The sequence below is a fragment of the Podarcis tiliguerta genome (genome assembly GCF_965153285.1).
Source record: "Podarcis tiliguerta genome assembly, chromosome: 8".
In the NCBI taxonomy this organism is placed as follows: domain Eukaryota; kingdom Metazoa; phylum Chordata; class Lepidosauria; order Squamata; family Lacertidae; genus Podarcis; species Podarcis tiliguerta.
The window spans coordinates 80,247,900-80,260,748 of NC_139541.1; the positions used below are offsets into that span (position 1 = coordinate 80,247,900).

General features: G+C 51.0%; 1 protein-coding gene across 10 annotated transcripts in view; it reads left to right on the forward strand.

The window, feature by feature from the left end:
- Nucleotides 1–12,849, forward strand: part of DMPK (DM1 protein kinase) — a 65,919-nt gene that overhangs the window by 50,796 nt on the left and 2,274 nt on the right. For 2 of the 10 annotated variants that reach the window (XM_083455024.1, XM_083455025.1), the window contains exons 9-14: nt 2,757–2,845; nt 3,618–3,726; nt 3,842–3,984; nt 5,848–5,945; nt 10,420–10,496; nt 11,403–11,483. In XM_083455024.1, the coding sequence (XP_083311150.1) occupies nt 2,757–2,845; nt 3,618–3,726; nt 3,842–3,984; nt 5,848–5,945; nt 10,420–10,496; nt 11,403–11,483 (597 nt within the window). Of the gene's footprint in view, nt 1–2,756; nt 2,846–3,617; nt 3,727–3,841; nt 3,985–5,847; nt 5,950–10,419; nt 10,497–11,402; nt 11,484–12,849 lie in introns of all 10 variants that reach the window. The other 8 variants (XM_083455021.1, XM_083455023.1, XM_083455026.1 and 5 more) reach the window with 4 other exon arrangements.

Sequence of the window (12,849 nt, forward strand, 5' to 3'; positions counted from 1 at the left end):
CTGTGCCCTGACCAAAGGCCTGGTGGAACAGCTCTGTCTTGCAGGCCCTGCGGAAAGATGTCAAGTCCCGCAGGGCCCTAGTCTCTTGTGGCAGAGCGTTCCACCAGATCGGAGCCACAGCCAAAAAAGCCCTGGCTCTGGTTGAGGCCAGCCTAACCTCTCTGTGGCCTGGGACCTTCAGGATGTTTTTGTTTGAAGACCGTAAGGTCCTCCGTGGGACATACCAGGAGAGGTGGTCCCATAGGTACGAGGGTCTTACGGGTAATTGTGGACTCCGGGGTTTGAGATGGTTCTACAGAGGTGTCACCTTCCTCATCCCGCTCTTTGGACAATAATTTCCATTGCTTCGCTCGTTTCAAAATGTGGCGAGCCAGCCCTACTGGGTATGGGGCAGTGAGGAGGGGGTTCCTGTTTATTCTCCTAGGTGGGGCCCAGGGAACCGCCCCAGAGTCCTGCCCCGAACTTGGCAGTTTACGACAGCAAAAACACAATCTTCACAGATTTGGCTGAGTGTCAGGCCTAATGAGTACAGCAGCTCATTCCCAGTAGGTCTTAGAAGAGTTTGGATTTTTTTTCTTACCCCTTGAATCAGTTGCCGAGACTAAAAGTAGGGTTGCCATATGTCTGGGGAAGTCCATACATAGGGCAACCCATGTTGGCAGTGTCGTTTTTGCCGTTTTTCCTGAAAACGTCAATTTTTTGTGTGATTTCGCCAAAAAAGTTCAACAACTTTGCCCACCCCCCAAGCTTTTGTGTCCGGATTTTCACTTTTTGAAATATGTCAACCCTACTAAAAGTTCCTATCTCACCACAGCCATCTAAGTCACCTCCCCTCCAGGGTTTCCCCCCAAGACTATGCCTGCCTGCAGCCAACCTCTCCTCCACTCTTTTCATGCCTCTCCTGGTTCTGGGAGACAAGTGGGGAGAGGAGCTTGACGCAGGAGAGGCCTGGAAACACCTGCCAGACTCATCTCTACCTCTTGGCCCTGCTCCTCTCCAGCCTCTGCTTCTGCCTCTGATTCTGGACTGCTCTCTGCCACACACTCTCCCAGCTCACCAAGCCCTGTTCCCTCTTCCGCTTCCAACACCTCCTCTTCCCCATCTTCTCCCTCTGACTACTCTTTTTATTATTATTATTGGTTTTCACTTATTACGTTACAATACAGATGTACCAAAGCCAACTCCATTTCCTCCCCATCCCCCCCATACATTTACATTTCTGTTTCCTCGATCCATCATATTACAGCGGTACCTCGGGTTACATACGCTTCAGCTTACATACACCTCAGGTTACAGACTCCGCTAACCCAGAAATAGTGCTTCAGGTTAAGAACTTTGCTTCAGGATGAGAGCAGAAATTGTGCTCCGGTGGCATGGCAGCAGCAGGAGGCCCCATTAGCTAAAGTGGTGCTTCAGGTTAAGAACAGTTTCAGGTTAAGAACGGACCTCTGGAACAAATTAAGTACTTAACCTGAGGTATCACTGTATTCTTTTCTCCTTCCTCCCACTTCCCTCCGCCCCCCTTGATTTCCTCCACATTATATCATTTACAATAATCTTTGCATTCCACAACCTTCTCAAATCATCTATATATTCTTATTATCTTTCCTTACTAATTTTTTTTCATCCAGTACTTCACATTTTAATCTAGGCATATTAGCATATCTTTTTTTTTAGCAATATATTCATCAAAGCATTTTTAATTTGACAGATTTCTTATCATAGCAGTTAATTTTGCCAAAATTCAGTATTCATTTAGTTTACAAATCCATTCCTCCTTTGTGGGTATAGTTTGTGACTTCCACCTAGCAGCAATCACTATTCTAGCAGCTGTAGAATCATAGAATCATAGAGTTGGAAGAGACCACAAGGGCCATCGAGTCCAACCCCCTGCCAAGCAGGAAACACCATCAGAGCACTCCTGACATATGGTTGTCAAGCCTCTGCTTAAAGACCTCCAAAGAAGGAGACTCCACCACACTCCTTGGCAGCAAATTCCACTGTCAGGAAGCAGCTCTTACTGTCAGGAAGTTCTTCCTAATGTTTAGGTGGAATCTTCTTTCTTGTAGTTTGGATCCATTGCTCCGTGTCCGCTTCTCTGGAGCAGCAGAAAACAACCTTTCTCCCTCCTCTATGTGACATCCTTTGATATATTTGAACATGGCTATCATATCACCCCTTAACCTCCTCTTCTCCAGGCTAAACATGCCCAGCTCCCTTAGCCGTTCCTCACAAGGCATCGTTTCCAGGCCTTTGACCATTTTGGTCGCCCTCCTCTGGACACGTTCCAGTTTGTCAGTGTCCTGTACTTGCATATAGAAAGATTCTTTTTCTCCCCTGTGGTATCTCATCATCTACTCTTTGTTGTCCCCCACCAATCCCCTGGCTCTGAGCCTTCTTCCCTTGGTCCACCCCCCAGCTGGTTTCTCCCACTATTACTCTGCCCCCAGCCGGCCCATGGCATTCCCTGAAAGTCCGCTGCAGAAAACCTGGTGCAGTCTTTCTCAGCCTTGATCCCCCAGTTTCTATTGAACTACAAATTCCATAATCCCTGACCACTGCCCATGCTGGCTAGGAATGAGGGGAGCCGTAATCTGACGACGTTGAGGAACCCAAGGTTGAGATACCACTGTATGTAAATCCAGCACTGCCAGTAGGGGGCGCTATGCCCAGCCTGCTGCTGCTGCTCTGGTTAGAACTGACCCCCCGCCAAACACCCACCCACCCTCTGTGTGCTTGTGTCTCCCTTTTCCTAGGAAACCTTGTCGGACGTGATGGAGAGCTCTCCACTCGGGGTACACCTGCCCTTCGTGGGGTATTCGTACACCTACACGGCAGCAGCAAAGTAAGATGCCTTTGGGGTGCCGGGGGGAGCTTGGGTTGGGAACCCCAAAGCTGGTGTCAGAAGCCAGTTTCAGGCCCTGGAATTGAGGTAGCCGGACACCAGGAAAGGAGAGGGGTCCCTTCACCTGTGCAGAAGGTGGCAGGTGTACACCTAGGCTGAATCTAGACCTAGATAGAAAAACATGCTTTTAAAAAAAGTTTTAAAATATATATTGAATTTTGCATTAGCTCACCATCGCCATCTGGTGTCATGTTTGTGTAATGCGCTTAAAACACACTTAAGACGTTACATTTGCACCTGCGTAGCTGAGTCCCTGGGGGACGCGGGGGACACTGTGGGTTAAACCACAAAGCCTAGGACTTGCCGATCAGAAGGTCGGCGGTTCGAATCCCCATGACAGGGTGAGCTCCAGTTGCTCGGTCCCTGCTCCTGCCCACCTAGCAGTTCGAAAGCACCCCAGCGCAAGTAGATAAATAGGTACCATTCCAGTGGGAAGGTAAACGGTGTTTCCGTGCGCTGCTCTGGTTCGCCAGAAGCGGCTTGGTCATGCTGGCCACATGACCCGGAAGCTGTACGCCGGCTCCCTCGGCCAATAAAGCGAGATGAGCGCTGCAACCCCAGAATCGGTCATGACTGGACCTAATGGTCAGGGGTCCCTTTACCTTTACCTAGCTGAGTCCCTGGTCCCAAGTTGACCCCTGGGCAAAACGGTCCTGGGGCAACGTGGAGACCCTGCCAGGATTGGGTCCGTGAGGCTCTCCCTTTCTCTCAGACAGAATGAGCCGGAGGAAAGAGGCCGCGGGGACGTCAGAATGGAGGTCGACAGCAGCCAGAGGAGTTTGCCCCCAGAGCAGACCCCCAAGCAAACCCCGGAGGAGCTGGTAGGTTGGGGGACCAACTGGAGTCAGGATGGGGCGGTGGAGAGCCTGAGCTGGTACCCTAGAGGCACCTCAGTGTCTGAGGTTTCACAGACACCTCCGTCTTACTCCCTGCCAGGCATGCAAACTCCCAGATGGGCAGAAACTTGATGTGGCCACTTTCCTAGAGTTGCAGTCGGCACTTGAAGAGGAGCTGAGGAGCCGCGAGATGCTGTGTCAAGAGCTCAGCATGGTCAAGGTGGCCAACCAGACCTTTGCCAGGTGAGGGTTATGGTTGTTAGGATATTGATGTTCCATTCCACCTTAAGAGTGGGCATGTGGAGTTGTTGTATGTCACGTCTGTTTACTTCCAGCACAGCCTGCTGAGAACTTCCGTTGTGTATAGCTTTTGCTTTTACTTGGACATGAAAGAGAGCAGGCATGTTTTCTTTGTCCTGAACTACGCTGAATAAACTGCTTGAAAATATGCTTTAAAGGGATGCGGGTGGCGCTGTGGGTTAAATCCCCACAACTGGGTGAGCTCCCGTTGCTCGGTCCCTGCTCCTGCCAACCTAGCAGTTCGAAAGCACCTCAAAGTGCAAGTAGATAAATAGGTACCACTCTGGCAGGAAGGTAAGCTTCCTTGACCTCCATTAATTCTCCTCGAATGACACTCTCTTCCAAATCTCTGTCTCTCCACACTTTCTCCCTCCCTCGATTTGGATGTTCTCATTCCAGAGTTACTCCATGAGAATTATCCCAATCGAGAGAGGGGGAAGGGTGGGAAGGCAGGAATTTGGAGGAGGCCCTCCTATGTTTCCACGAAGAATGAATAGAGTCTGAGGAAGCTGGACTTTCCACGTTAGACGGCAGACAGGGTGAATGGGCCCAATCCCCTCAGGCACATGAAGGCTGAAAGATCCTGAAATGATTAGTTAATAGGGCATGGAAAACAAACCTAGTTTAGTTGTTCTTAACCATTTTTCAGTGGGATTTCTTTCTTAATTGTACTGTTTTACTGCTTTGTGTTTGCCGCTCCTGGGCTCCGTCGGCAGGAAGGGTGGCGTGGAGCTTTAATAAAGTTAAATAACGCAAGTCGCTTCAGGGTAAGAATAGCAGTAAAACTTATACAGTGGTACCTCGCAAGACGAATGCCTCGGAAGGCGAAAAACTCGCAAGACGAAAGAGTTTTTCGTTTTCTGAGTTGCTTCGCAAGACGGATTTCCCTATGGGCTTGCTTCACAAGACAAAACATCTTGCACCTTTTTTTTTAAACCGCCAATGCATTCCTATGGGAAACCGTCAATACACATTGGTGCTTCGCAAGACGAAAAAACTCGTAGAACGAAAAAACTCGCAGAACGAATTAATTTCGTCTTGCGAGGCACCGCTGTATCTGAAAACAGTGTGGAGAAGATCAGGTGCAGAATAACTAGAATATGCACCGTTCGTTGGGAAACTGGGGAAATCCTGGAGGAGGGGAGATCTCAAAGTTACTGGACTATTTGATAGGAATTTCGAATGTGTTGTAAATTCTGTGGAAAATATATATCTGTTCTGGAGGCCCGTTCGCGACATGAAAAGAGCACAACCCACAGCGGCACGTCTGCGCACGCGGGGGTTGCAATTCGCTGCTTCTGCGCATGCGCGCGACGTCATTTTGCACGTCTGCACATGCGCGAGCGGCGAAACCCGGAAGTTACCCTTTCCGGTACTTCTGGGTTGCCGCAGGACGTAACCTGAAAGAACGTAACGTGAAGCAGATGTAACATGAAGTATGACTGTATATAAAATACCGTATTTTTTGCTCTATAAGACTCACTTGTTCCCTCCTAAAAAGTAAGGGGAAATGTGTGTCTTATGGAGCGAATGCAGGCTGCGCAGCTATCACAGAAGCCAGAACAGCAAGAGGGATTGCTGCTTTCACTGCGCAGTGATCCCTCTTGCTGTTCTGGCTTCTGAGATTCAGATATTTTTCTTCTTGTTTTCCTCCTCCAAAAACCAGGTGCATCTTGTGGTCTGGTGTGTCTTATAGACCGAAAAATACGGTAATAATAACATTAAATAACGAGTAGATCAGTCCTTCTCCCAGGCTTCTCACTTTTCTTGCATCAAACACCGATTATCTCGCCTTTTCCTGCCCAGCCAACTCAAGGAAGCCGAGAGCCGCAATTTGGAACTGGAAGCTCAGATCAAACGCCTGGAGGAGCAGATCGAAGGGATGAGGCCGATGGCTGAGGAAGGCAAGTTTCACCGGAGCCCCTTCCCTCCTCCTGCCTGCAGCCCCACGCCCAGCTTGCATTCCTGGCAGACCCCTGAGCTTGCTGACCACCCCCTTCGGTTCCAGCTCTTTCACCCCCTTCCCTTCCACGGTTTGGAAGAAGCACATGCCCCAAGGCCAGCGCTGTGCCCAGAAGCAAGGCAGGGAGCTCAGCCCCAGCCGCACGCACGGACTGAGCGCCTTCCGGGGGCTTTGGACTACAACTCCCATCATCCTCAGCCAGCATGGCCAACAGTCAGAGATGGTGGGAGTCGCGGTTCAAAACGTCCGGAGGGAACCGGATTGGTGACGGCTGGCAGTTGAAAGGAGGTGCGCTCGAGAGAGAGAGAAATAGTTTTTTCACACCACACATCCAAAGCACTATGGTACTAATTTAAACAGTCATGGTGGCTTCCCCCAGAGGATTCTGGGAGCTGTGGCTTGTTCAGGATGCTGCTAGACCTGTTGTTGTTTTTATTTTGATTACATATTCTGTGGTTTTTATATTTTTATTTCATTCTGTGAACTGCCTTAAGACCTATGGGCTATAGGGCAGTATATTATTATTATTATTATTATTATTATTTAAAGAGGGAAGTGGGTGTTGAAAAAAGCCGCTGATCAGCAAGCGATCGGGAGCAAGATAAGGGACGCTAGTAATAAAGGAGGCTGCCTGGGAGGGGGGAGGTAAAGACAGCAAACTTGTAGGGAGAGGAGACAGGAAGACTAAAGCAATGAGGAGAGAAATTAGAAGAAAAGGAGGAGCAAAAAACTGCTCTAGCTAAGGAAAAGACACTAAGGCAAACAAGAGGGAAGGGAGTGTTGAAAGGAAGCAGCTGATTGGTAAGGGATTGGGAGGGAGATAAGGGACGCTAAAGAAGGCTGTCTGGGAGGGGGGAGGTAAAAGCCCACGGATCCTCAGGATTTTTACATTGGGTCACCCCAAATTCACCATCAGATCACATAGCATGTCCATGGCCACAGCCTGCACCCAAAAAATCATGCACCCATTGTTGCCTGGGGTCGCAATGGCACGAAAACGTGGTTACAAAGCAGGGATCCACATGGATCCTCAGGATTTTTGCATTGGGCTACCCCAAACTCACTGTCAAATCACATGCCTGTGGCCATAGCATGAACCACAAAAATCATACATCCGCTGTTTCGTTCAGAATATTTTTTTGTATTGTTTTCCTCCTCTAAAAACTAGGTGCGTCTTATGGTCAGGTGCAACTTATGGAGCGAAAAATACGGTAGTTTATCCATCTCTCCCTCTTCACAGGGAACCCTGGGAACTGTAGCTTGGGGGGCGGGGAACAGGGAGGTTTCCTAACAACGCTCAGCAGCCTGAACAACCTACAGCTGCCAGGATTCCTTTGGAGGAAACTGTGATTGTTTATAAAGTCGTCTCTTTGCTCTTTGGGTGTATGGCGCATACTCAGAGCAGACCCCTTGGCCACCTTGAGCCCACTGATTCTGAGGCTATGTACACATGAGCTGCTTAAAACGCAGTGGGGTCACCCCCCCACCCCCTGCCTTGTTCATCGCCAGATCCACCAGCAGGCTGAATGCTTGAATCTATAGGCCCAGCTCCTCCCTGACTGGGTTTGGGGCGAGGAGGGAGCCTGCAGCTGACCCCCACCCTGTGCCAATCTAGCAGCAGCCCAGAATGGAAGGGCATTGAAATATACTCAGAGTCGCAAAGTGATTTCATGCTCTTTATTCAGCTCATAGTGGTGAGGAGGAATGAATGAATGTCCCCTCAAAGTATCTGCTTTATATACATTATTTACACAATGGGCTGCACATGATTGGCTAATTCCGGAATTCTACTGTAAGCCAATCAGGTTGTGGATTCACTTATATCTGGAGCATGATTGGGTGGTTCCTGCCAACCAATCATACTGCTGCATTGTTCTAGGACCAATCAGACTGCTGCATTCTGGATCCTATTGTTCTAGGACCAATCAGACCGCTGCAATTTGGATCCTATTGTTCTAGGACCAATCAGACCGCTGCAATTTGGATCCTATTGTTCTAGGACCAATCAGACTGCTGCAGTCTGGATCCTATTCAACTCAGTACATAACAGGCATAAATTGGAAAGCTGTAGGGGAACCATTGCCTTCCCTGCGGGTTCTCTATCGGTGACACTCTGAGCTCTGTTCCTTTCGCTTCCCCTTCTGGGTGCTCCAACCCTTGAAAATTCTCCCTCACAGACTCCCGCTCCACCCTGCCTCTCGCTCATCAGAGAAGCAGGTGCGTGACTGGTCAGTCTGAGCTCTGTCAATGGCTACCAGCATAATAATAATAATTTATTATTTATTCCCCGCCCATCTGGCTGGGTTTCCCCAGCCACTCTGGGCAGCTTCCAAGAAAATATTAAAATACAATAACCTATTAAACATTAAAAAGCTTCCCTAAACAGGGCTGCCTTCAGATGTCTTCTAAAAGTCTGGTAGTCGTTTATCTCTTTGACATCTGGTGGGAGGGCGTTCCACACGGCGGACGCCACCACCGAGAAGGCCCTCTGTCTGGTTCCCTGTAACTTGGCTCCTTGCAGCGAGGGAACCGCCAGAAGGCCCTGGACCTCAGTGTCCAGGCAGAACGATGGGGGTGGAGACGCTCCTTCAGGTATCCAGGCATACCCTCCGAGTCTCAAAACCAGGACACACATCTTCCCATCTGTGTTCCTGCCCAAGTCACATGCAAGATCAGGGAGCCCTAAATACACAATTTTTCTCGGAGCTATGCTCTCGCACAACGGCATGGCACCCAAAAACGTGTGTTGGGGGGGCGCACCATGCGAGATTGCGGCCTTGAGAAAAGCACAAGGCATGGGCGCAAAATCACGTGAGGTCACGACACCAAAAATGGCCACTGTGCTCTTGCCAGGGGCGATGAGATGTTCCCTTTTTTCCAGGACACTTGCAGGGTCTTTTCTATGCTCTGCCTCCGCTGTAGAGTTTCAGATGGGGAAGAGTTGTTCATGCACTGTGAGAGCCAGTGTGGTGTAGTGGTTAAGAGCGATAGACTCGTAATCTGGGGAACCGGGTTCGCGTCTCCGCTCCTCCACATGCAGCTGCTGGGTGACCTTGGGCCAGTCACACTTCTCTGAAGTCTCTCAGCCCCACTCACCTCACAGAGTGTTTGTTGTGGGGGAGGAAGGGAAAAGGAGAATGTTAGCCCCTTTGAGACTCCTGAAGGGGAGTGATAAAGCGGGATATCAAATCCAAACTCTTCTTCTTCTTCACTGAAGTCCTGCTTGGGACATCTGGTTAGCTATTGTGATAACAGGGTGTTGAACCAAATGGGGACTTTATTGTCCTGGCGCATCAGGCCTCTTCCTAGGTTCTTAGGTGTGGCAAGCTGCATGCCCACCAGCCATATGGTTGATGGGGCGCAGCTGCTGGGTGTTCTGGAGGGAAAGGGGAGGCCGCCGGCAAAGCTGTGTAGCTGCCCCACTCGCTGGGGTGCCTCGAGAGGCCGGCGCCCTGGCGCGATGCGCCAGTAAACCCAGCTCTGTCTGTACGTGAGTGTGCTGGTCCCGTGGGTTACCCGAGAGGCGAGGTCCAAGTCCGGTCCGTGGTCAAAGGTGCAACGGGGAGGCAGTCCGTAGTAGCTGAAGCTGGGTGCAGGGCAGGGAGTCAGGTGAAGTCAGGAACAGGCTTGCAAGCAGTGAGCCAGGGCGGGTCGGGAGCTCCGACAGGTAAGCAGGACAGGGTTCAGGCAGGAACAGGCTACCAACAATGTTGCTCCCGCAACCTGGGACTGGGCTGGCCGGCTTTTGTGTGCCCCGAGGCATGGGGCAGCCCCGATCCTCTGGTGACTCGCCTCTCCTGGCCTGGAGGCGAGCAATCCTCCTGCGGGGACTTAGTTCCCTCCGCCTCTCTGCCCTGAGCCTCTGCAGCTCAGGAGAGGCTGGAGGGTTACTGGACCCAGAGGCAACCTCAGCTTCCCCTGACGGGGCTGAGAGTGGAGCACCTGCAGGCAATGGGTCCTCCATCACTTCAGGAGCCAGAGCAGACTCAGCTGGTGCCTGCACCTGAGGATCCAGCACAGGTGAGGACCCTTCAGGCTCAGGCCCCAGCCCCGGCTCAGCTGGTTCTGGAGGCGGGGAATCCTGTGCAGGCTGGGATCCCTCAGGTTCAGCATCCGAGTCCGAATCCCAGGCCATCACAGTGAGCCATGACAGCTCATGAGAGCTGTCTGTCGCCAAGGGTCGAGTGGGAAGCCTGCTGGCCTTTGTGCGCCGAGGGAAGCATAGCATGTGATGTGCGGCGCATGGCAACGGGCCGCTTCTTTTGCCCAGCACGCCTGCCGGCTTGTTCCCGCATGCCTTGTAGGCTAGCCTCTTTCTCTGTACATTGTCCTTCCCTTCCTCACCCGTTCACCACCAACACCCCGCCCCCCCCCACAAAGGAAACTTGGCCCCCACATTTCTCTTTTCCTTCCAGCTTCTCTGGGCTGGAGCCCCTGCTGGCCCCCCAGCAACACCCACCCTTTCTTGTGCTGCGTGGAGCGCCTGGCAAATGTAAGCCTGACTCTGCAGGTTGCCGTACCTCATGGAGGAGGTGGGGGAGGGAAAGGGATGTGTGTCCCCCCCCCTCTCGCCCCACAAGCTTAGGCTCCCTTCTGGATGAGGAGGGGAGGTGACCCTTTCTAGTCTGCCCAAAATTGGGGTCCTCTGTCTCTGGGGCTCAACCTTCCGCGCCCCCCAAGTTCCGCATCCAGAATCTATTTTGCATTTTATTTTTGGAAAGGGGGGGTGGGTGCAGCTTATTCACATTCTCTTATGCGACTTTGCTTTTGTGCTTCAAATATTAGACTTCCTGGTTTGTTTGGTTTTTCTTGAAAAGGCAATGGGAAAGGTTTAATTCCAACAGGACTAGAAACTTGGTTCCCTAAAGACAAGGGGCTGTTGACAGGAAGGATCCGAAATCGACGAGATCAGAGATTCATAGAAGATTGGGAAAAGTTTACAGAGTATATGCATAATCTAAGTGAAAATCAAATAACGCTTGTAAGCTTTAATGAAGCTCTGTAAGAAGAAATGTTAGACTATGAGTAAAATAAGACTTAATTTATAAAAATAATAGATGGAAGGTTTTAGAAATGTGTAAGAAATTAAGAAGGGAAGGAGTATCAGTCAAGTTGAGGGAAGTCAAAAAAAAAATGGATGCAAAAAAGATGTATGAACTGTATTAATTTTATATCGGAAAAATTGAATAAAAATTATATATATATTTTTTTTAAAAAAAGACAAGGGTCTGTTCACAAATGGCAGCTGGGGGGTGTGGGGGTTTCTGGCTAGTTTGTGCACAGAGGAAGCAAGGAGCTGTGCTTTGATCTGGTCTCTCCCCCAACCCACCTCCCCACTCGCCCCCGCCCCCCAGTTGCCTGGCACTCTGCCCCGCTGACTTCTGCTTTCTCTTTCCAGCAAGGCGGCACCATGGCATCTCGGCTTTGTGAATACCCGCTTGTGGTACCTCTGTACCGGCACTTGCTCCTCTTTTCTAGGGTACGTCGGCTGCCATCATCGCGCATGTGCGAACACACAGACCTCTCTCTCTCTCTCTTTCCCCCTCTTCTCTGCTCACCTGAAGCCAGTGCTTGCTTGGCCTGAGAGCGGCCTTCCGCTCCCAGCTCTTCTGGTATCGTGTTCTTTTACCCCCCCCCCCCCGGCTGACAGAAAGCCCTGTGCAGAGACGGGGCAACACAGCCCAATTGGAAGGTGGTTGGGGCAGAGCACTGATTGCAGAAGAGGGATTTAAATACCCGAAAAACTGCCTCCTTCCCTACAGGTCTTCTTGGGGGCCGAGCTAGGCAGTGGGGGCCCTCTTGGTTGTCCCTATGCCCTCAGAGGCTTGGGGGTGGGGTGGGCCTTCTCTGTGGTGGCCCCTAAAGTGTGGAACCCCCCCCTCCATTATGCAGCTTAGGGAGGATGGTCTTGCACCCTGGCCTTTGACACCTGGGGTGTATATTTTTAGGGCCCGCTTAATTTTGGGGACTGGAAGTCGTTTTGAACTGTTTTTAATGCAGTGTTTTAATCAGGTAACCACCCCCTGGGACCTCGAGGTGAAATAAATAAATTTAACGGCAATAAAAGCTGCCATTTATTTAATAGCCTTTCTTGTGGCACATGGTTTTGGAATAATATGGCGCCAACGGGCCTGTCCGCTTAGGCCGAAGAGTTTCCCTGTTTTCTTACGTCTAAAAGTGAGGACAAAGGCCCAGCTTGCCAAGAACCAGGGCGCCCCGTCCCGTTTCGCAGCCCCCACCAAACCCTTCCTTCCTAGAGTCACGGTATTGTGCAAGAGGTCCCAGAAGTCTCCGTAGAATTTCGCGGGGCTCTCGCAAGATCTTGCCAGAACCCAGGAGCCACTGCAACCACTTCCCCAGCGGTAGGAGACGCGCCTGAAGATTGCTCCTTGGATTCTGTCGCCTGAGGCAGCTGCCTCGGCCTGCCTCCTGGACGGGCCGGCCCAGAATTGTCTGCTCCAGTTCTCTCCAGCCGTTTTGTCCTCTTGAGCCCATTGTAGGCAACCTCGTGGGAGGCTGGCTGCTCCGTCTCTGCGTGAGTGCCAGTTCTTCACAGTTTGTTCTCTGTCATCCTCTGCTGAGGACCACCAAGGACCAATCCATTCCTGAAGAAATCTAGTGTGCCAGGCTAGCTTTCCATGGGCAGGAACCTTTTAATTTTAGGGCAGAATACTGAGTTGTGAGGACACCCGGCCTTGCAGTGGTATACCCAGGCATGGCTTGTGTGAGAGTAGGAGTGATTGAGCACAGAGAAAGCAGGATCCCTCGTACCTACGGGACTGCCTCTCCCGATATGCCCCGCAGAGGACCTTAAGGTCCATAAATAGCAATACCCTAGTGGTCCC